Consider the following 7,909-nt stretch of genomic DNA (forward strand, 5'->3'; position numbering starts at 1 on the left):
ATATATTAAAAAAATCATTCATATCTATTATTAAAATTTAATATGACAACATAAAAATAAAAATGATACTAATCATCTTCTGCTATTATTTTCATCTGTAAAAAAAATATAACTTTTAATAAATATATTTTAACTAATATTAGTAAACATACTATTAACGTTGGTAAACATATTTTTAAAATAATATTAATAATAAATTTTAATATTTTCATTTTAAATATATTATTATCGTTAGTAACAATCTTTTAAAAAAATATTAATTACAACTTTTAATATTACACCCTTATTAATCACGTATTACTTCTATTATACTTAAATATATTACAAAAAAATTATAGCACAAAATCTAAAATTTTAACTAATTACATCAATTTTATATTAACTCTGAATACTTTTAAACAAGTTTACTTTATATATTCTAACATTTTAACGTATTACAAATATTTTTTAATTATTTTCAAATATATTTGTAAAAATTAAAATACTGATTACTTTAATAATACCGTAACTAAACTAAATTTTTAAACAACATTAATAAATTCTAACACATTAACAGTCTCTAAACAACGCTAACTAATACTAATCAATGCTAATTAATTAAAATTAATATTAAATAAATTAACTTATATATTTAAGATGATCTAAAAATTGAATAATATGTTTTTTAGGTTTATTAAGATCACAAATCACTATTGTTGATGATTTGTTATTGTTGAATTAAATACAAAGTTTACTTTTATATTGTGACCTGTAGGGTTTTTCCTGTGCTCTGTTAGGGTTTTTTTGTGATCAGAACAGATCTCCTTGTGACGGCTGGAGTTGACTGAACGCTCTCTCTAGAAGCCAAATGTCAGAGGCTTGTGAAACTCACCAACAGCTGAACACAGATAGCGATCAGGAAGAAGATGATGTGGTACGTTTGGAGGAGAGGGATGTGCTAGAAGGCATTGATGCTTGCTCAAAAAGCCTTGTAGGAAGACTCTTTACAGAGAAGACATTTTCAATAGGAACGCTGGACAATGCTTTTAATGCAATTTGGGGAAGACCACAAGGATTCAGAGTTGCTGATATGGGAAATAACCATTTTCAATTTTTCTTCGATAATGAAGTGGAAGCAATCAGAATTGAAAAGGGTTCTCCTTGGCTTTTCAAGGATTATATACTTCATATTCGAAGATGGTCAGAAGAGGATACTGCTGAAGCAAACAAGGTTAGTTCCTTCCCGATATGGACTCAATTGTGGGGGCTACCGGAAAAATTCAAAACTATTGAGGCGGGTAGGAAGATCTGCAGCAAGGTGGGAAAGGTAATTGATATAGACTTCTTCGATGTCAGAGGTAAGGAGTCGAGGATTATCAAAGCAAAGATAGAGATCAACGGGGAGCAACGAATTAAGGACAGCCTGAAAATTACGGGGCCAGATAAAAGTTATGTGGAAATCGGGTTGAGATACGAAAAAATTGGAAAGTTTTGTACTTATTGTGCGCTCCTTGGTCATGAATCTAAAGGTTGTAGTGCCATGATTCGGGATTCTAAGGAGGGGGCAGTGACTCAAGATCGAATAGGCGATTGGGTTCGTGCAAATCAAGTTGGTAGAAGAATAGACAGGGACGAGGACAAGGCCAATGCAAATTCAAGCTTTACAGACCCGAATGAGGCTAAACCAAGAAGGAAACCAGCACCGGCATGGCTGATTCATGGGTTCTCCAGCCTTAGTATGAAGGACCAAAAGGGAGAGTCATTAATAAATATTGGGGCTGCTCAAAATGACAATACCAAAGGAATTATTGATGCTGGAAAGAGCAATCAGATGGGTTCAAGGGAGGGTGATTCAATTATGGTGCTAGATGAAATCCCGGTCTCAAATCTACATGATACTTCGGAAGCGGGTCTGGATAAAAAAATAAAAATGAAGCAGATGGCGCGTAGAGGTGTAGTGAATCTGAGCCCAATTAGTGGTGTCAAGAGAAGAACTAATGGAAAGGAAAATATCCAAGGACAGAAGAAGCTCTGTACAGAGGAAAGCCACATACAACAAGCAGAGGTGGAGGGTGCCAGCCGACAAATGGCACCCACAGCACCATGAGAATCTTAACATGGAACTGTCGGGGTTTGGGGAGACCCCTGACAGTCCATAATCTGAAAGGGATTCATAAGTCCCACTCCCCCGAGGTTGGTTTCATCTGTGAATCAAAAAATCAACCTCGAATGGTGGAAAAGGTATTGAGACAATGTGGATATTCAAACTGGTTTTTGGTGGATCCATTAGGTACAGCGGGAGGACTTATTTTGGTATGGAAGGAGGGTTGTGAGGTAAGCATCATTCGCCACTCCGAATATTTTATTGCTGCAAAAGTTAAAGACTTGGCTTTGAACGAGCTATGGAGTTTGGTGGGAGTCCATCTGAGCACTAATGATCAAGTTCGGCATAACCAATTTGAAGATATTTCAGTTTTGCTTCAGCAATTGGAGGGAAGGCTAGTGGTTTTGGGAGATTTTAACGCTATCACAAACCAATCAGAAAAAGTTGGTGGTGGTGTGACATCTCATCAAGCTATCTCGGCCTTCACTGATTTTATTGGCAGTAATGGTCTGGTTGATTTGGGAATGATTGGTAGGCCTTTCACGTGGAGCAATAGAAGGAGGAATGAGGACCTAATTATGGAACGGTTGGATAGATGCCTTGGCAACGAAGAATGGACTCACCAATACCCAAATGCAGTTGTTTTAAGGTTAACAGAGACAGGGTCAGACCATGCCCCTCTTATTCTTGACACAAACCCCCTAATGGAACGATCTAAAAGGCGTTTCAAATTTCAAGAGAGATGGTGTGGCAGGGAGGAGATCAGGGAAACCATTCGACTAGTCTGGGAAACATATTTTGATGGTTCGGCCATGTATGTTTTAGCCCAAAAATTGAAATTATGCAGGCATCGATTAGTGGCATGGCAGCAAACGGGTAGGTCTAATTCAAAAAAATTAATTGAAGAATTGGAACGACAACTTGAAGGGCTGAGGGGAGTTGGGATTAATGGAGGAGAGGATATCCAAGAGTTAGAACATAAATTAGAACAAGCCTTTATCCAAGAGGAGATGTACTGGAAGGAGAAGTCGAGAATCAAGTGGTTAAAGGAGGGGGACAGAAACACTAATTTCTTCCACCGGAAATTCAGGACCAGAACTCGAAGGAATAAAATTTGGAGACTGAATGGACCGAATGGGGAAATAGCCTTGTCCAACTCATCAATTGCAGCAGTGGCGGAAGACTACTTTCGGGACATTTTCTCCTCAACTGCCCAGGCTGACCCGGATCCCCTATTCTCGGACTTTGAGCCTAAGGTTACAGCTTCCATGAACCGTAGGCTACAAAGACCAGTCACTATTGAGGAAGTTAAGCGAGCCACTTTTAGTATTCACCCGCAAAGTGCCCCGGGAGAAGATGGTATGACTGCAAAGTTCTTTCAATTCTTTTGGGATATAGTGGGTGCAGATGTTTTTCGAGCAGTTCGAAGTTTCTTTCAAGGGGGAAAAATTTTAAAAAGCTTCAACCATACACATATCTGTCTCATCCCAAAAGTGCCGGATGCTACTACGATGACACAGGTTAGACCCATCAGTTTGTCTACAGTCATTTACAAAATTATTTCTAAAGTTCTCGTCCATAGACTACAGGATTGTATGAATAAACTAATTAGTCCTACCCAAAGTGCCTTTATCAAGGGCCGCTTAATTTCAGACAATATTTTGATTGCTCATGAGTGTATGCACTATCTAAAGAATAAAAAGTCAGGTCTGCAGCATGAAATGGCAGTCAAGTTAGATATGAGTAAAGCTTATGATAGAGTAGAGTGGCAATTTCTATGGTTCATTTTAGCAAAGTTCGGATTCGGTGAAAGGTGGATAAACTGGATTCATGAATTAGTAACTACCGTTTCTTATTCCGTTGTTGTGGAAGGACAACCCTTTGGTTATTTCAAACCAACTAGAGGTATCCGCCAAGGTGACCCTCTATCCCCCTATCTTTTTCTTTTCTGTGCAGAAGGTCTTTCCTTCTTGCTACACAAAGCGGAATCAAGCGGTAGAATTCAAGGAATTCAGGTGTGCAGAAGAAGTCCCACTATTAGCCATCTCCTTTTTGCTGATGATTCTATTCTATTCTCTAAGGCAACAGAATATGGTTGTGAACAAATTCTAAACACCCTGGGTGAATATGAGAGGGTTAGTGGACAACAAGTGAATCTCAACAAATCCTCGATATTCTTTAGCAACAATACTCCAAATCATATCCGGATCCAGGTGGCAGCCAAGCTACATATTGAACATATTGGTGCACAGGACAAATATTTGGGCCTCCCTTCTTTAGTTAACAAATCTAAAAAAGCTACATTCGGCTTGATTAAGGAAAAGGTTCAGAAAAAGGTTCAAGGATGGCAGAAGAATATGGTGTCAAACGCAGGAAGAAATGTTTTACTCAAGGCTGTTGGGGAAGCTGTTCCAATTTATACACTCTCCTGCTTCAGACTGCCAGACACACTCATTAATGAAATTCACAGAATTCTTACTCAGTACTGGTGGGGTCAAAAAGGAACAGAACGGAGAATGGTTTGGATTGGCTGGGATACAATGTCCAGACCTAAGAAGGAGGGGGGACTAGGCCTGAAAGATTTGAGGGCTCTGAACCTCGCTTTATTAGGAAAACAGTACTGGAGGATTGCTACTCAGCCTAATTCTATCATAGCAAGAACATTGAAAGGTAAATACTTTAAATACAGCAATGCGATGAGTGCTGAGTTAGGAGGTTTACCTTCTTGGGGTTGGCGCAGCATCTTAGAGGGCCGAACGGTTGTTGAAAAAGGCCTGAACTGGAGGGTTGGCTCTGGTAGTTCTATCCGAGTATTTAGCGACCCTTGGTTACCTCCGCCGTATCCGTTCCGTATCCCTCCGTCACAACCTATTGTCCCGCAGAATCCGGTCTTCTGGGTAAAAGATCTTATGCTGCCTGATAGAAATTGGAACCACAACCTGATTGCCAACAGTTTCCCCCCTGAAATTCAAAGCAGAATCTACTCAATTCAACCTGTAGATGGAGAAGATGTGCTTCAATGGAGTCTCAACAAATCTAAAATGTATGACACGGCCTCAGGTTATAACATTGCTTACCTATTTTTTCACCCTCCATTAGAGCACTGCCCTGACCACATGAAGCAAAAGCATATTTGGCAGCACTTGGGGAAGTTGAAAGTCCCTCCCAGTGTGAAGATGTTCATCTGGAAATGCCTCCATGGTCGAATTCCAGTGCTAGAACTCATCCATCGCAGATTTCCAAGTACAAGTTCACTTTGCCCTTATTGTCACACGCAATCAGAGTCAATCACCCACTGCCTAATTACATGCAACAAAGCCCAAGACATTTGGAGTAGAAGTCAGATTTACCTGCACCTTCCACATCCTACCGGTGACCAGTTCTTTGAATGGTGGCAGGAATTGAAGACAAAGCTTGAGCGGCAACATGATGGAAAGAGGTTGATGGGTCTTGTGGCAAGTATCTGTTGGAACATATGGAAGGCAAGAAACCTTTGGGTCTTTGAGCACACAAACCAAACGCCGGAAGAGACATTTCAAATGTCAGTAAACCTGGCGCAACAATTCATCTCTCTAGACTAAACTCACAGTCTTAGGTTTTTTGTTTTTTTCCCCAATTCTCCCTGCTAAGTTTGGTTCAGTTTTATTCACTTTGCCTTTAGTGAGTTTTTTATTTGGGAAAACCCCACTTTCTCTATCTCATGTCCTGCATTTGGACACTTGTACCACTTTTATAATGCAATAAAAGTCTTTGTTAACTTTGAAAAAAAAAAAAAATCACTATTGTTACTTCACTCTTTTAAATTTAAAATTTTTCTCCCAATGAAATTTAGAATACCATTCAACTCTTTCTCCCTCTCTATAAATTTAGTGAGTGAAGATGAAAATGACTTCACTTCACTTTTCTTTGTTTTGGTAAAGCCAAATGAAGTTCAATTTCTTTGTTGTGGTTCACGGGTGAAGGAAAGAGAGAGAAGCAACAAGTCATGCACCCCCAGGCCAACTACATGGTGAATACTTGGCATCTCCCAAGCAATTTGTCCCCGTATAGGCATGGCTATTTCTCCCGGCGGAGGGGAGGTATCCGCGAAGATGTACCCACCGGGAGATAGGTTTGGGGACCATTTTCTCCCCCAGAACGGGAACCCATATAATAAATGGGACTGAGGCAGGGACCATAGTCCCCCACCCCGTCGAAACCCGTATAATCCCGTTATAAGAAATTACATAAATGTCCTTCATATATATGTTAGTTTCTTCCTGCCCTTTGTAACCTTAAGCCGCCTCACTCACTCTCATAATCTCACTCACGGATTCACTCATTCTCTTCTTTGAAGAACCCTAAACTCTCTAGTCCACCTCTCCTCTCAACGTCGTTCATCGTCCTCCGCCCCTTAAACCTCCTCACCATTGCGCTCCTCTTTCTCATTGCATCCTCCTCTCACCCTTAAGGTCACTGCAGCAGTCATTGGTTTGTCGCGCGCCTAAGACGCCCCAGGAGAATGTCATCGCCATCTTCACGGGCGTGTCACCGTCTTCACGAGAGCGTTGCCATCGCAGCAGTGAGCATTAAGGTTCACCTTCTTCCGATCTTATTCTTCTATTCTATTTCTCTGTGTCAATAATACGTAATATACCCGAAAACCATCATATGATAAAGTTCAATTAACTTTCAAGCGAGAATGCTACCAACGATAAATCTTACAACAGACACCATCATTAAAATAAACCAACGACGACATTAAAGACAAAACATTTCAATAATTAAGTACAACCCTACACATTACTGGCAGAGGCAGAACCAATGTTGACTCCTCCCTGTGGATACGTGTGTAGCCAGACTATCTGCAAAGCCCACATCTCTTGGGTCTGTTCAGGTCAGCCTCGTCCATTGTAGTTTGGATCCTAGTAGTCTTAGAACACCCTTCAGACGCATGTCTCTTGGTTGGATCGGGTATGACTGTTAGACCATCATATGGTGGCCAAAACCCTTCAGGGATTGGAGGTGTGAATCCCATCTGAGAGACATCGAACACTGAGCTAAGGTGATACACCTCATGGACATAGGTGGCCCAAGTCAGACGTGCGTATGCACAGCATGCTAAGGCATGGTGACATGAATAATGAAGTGCCTGGAAATATCTGCAATCACGGGTCTAGTCCCTGAGCAACACTCTGTATGAGCCAAATGAGAAGCTACCAGTCGGAGTGGTCTCAGCAACAGTAAACTCAAAATTATCTTTGTCGTAAAAATTCACTGTGAAACACCTTGAGGCCTTCAGATTATCCCCTATTGCCTTCATCAAATGCTGACTAAACTGCTACCCAGTTCCTATTTGTGCCTCTACCTTTCTTCCTTTGAGAACAAATAGCTCGGCCAATCTACCATAGGTGGACTTCACCAACGAAGAAATTGGAAGGTTCCTTACAACCTTTATATCGAGTTCACACACTCGAAGATATTGGTAGTCATATGCCCGAATCTTCGGATCGGAGAATGTCAAACTAGTAGTTAAACTCGACCTCAGTCTTAGCGTACGCTGCATTCACTAGAAATCTCTGTGCATGATTGCCCTTAAAAATTAGGGCGAAATTCATTGATAAACTATTATTTTATGATTTATATTGTGTTTAATTGAGTAGTTTAATCAAGTCTTTACCTACTTATTCATATGGATTGCATGATTTTATAATTCCTTCCTAGTATTGTTTATGGTTGAAAACTTGCTTCCTAGAGACCATTAATTTGCACATTTTAATTCTCCTTTGTACCATTCGATGCCATGATCCGTATGTTAAGTGTTTCAGGCTTCATAGGGCAAGAATG

General features: G+C 40.2%; 1 protein-coding gene across 1 annotated transcript; it reads left to right on the plus strand.

The window, feature by feature from the left end:
* Nucleotides 1–2,082: 2,082 nt before the first annotated feature.
* Nucleotides 2,083–5,664, plus strand: LOC112748031 (uncharacterized). Its single transcript, XM_025796239.1, has 2 exons — nt 2,083–3,603; nt 4,165–5,664. Exons 1-2 carry the CDS (start codon nt 2,083–2,085, stop codon nt 5,662–5,664), a joined length of 3,021 nt encoding a protein of 1,006 aa, XP_025652024.1.
* Nucleotides 5,665–7,909: the final 2,245 nt, after the last annotated feature.

The sequence above is a fragment of the Arachis hypogaea genome, chromosome 15 (genome assembly GCF_003086295.3).
Source record: "Arachis hypogaea cultivar Tifrunner chromosome 15, arahy.Tifrunner.gnm2.J5K5, whole genome shotgun sequence".
Taxonomy (NCBI): domain Eukaryota; kingdom Viridiplantae; phylum Streptophyta; class Magnoliopsida; order Fabales; family Fabaceae; genus Arachis; species Arachis hypogaea.

Coding starts and splice junctions, on each gene's coding strand:
- LOC112748031 (XM_025796239.1), top strand. CDS start 2,083: ATGAGAATCTTAACATGGAACTGTCGGGGTTTGGGGAGACCCCTGACA. Junction 3,604..4,164: donor ATGCTACTACGATGACACAG/GTTAGACCCATC, acceptor CTATTCTCTAAG/GCAACAGAATATGGTTGTGA.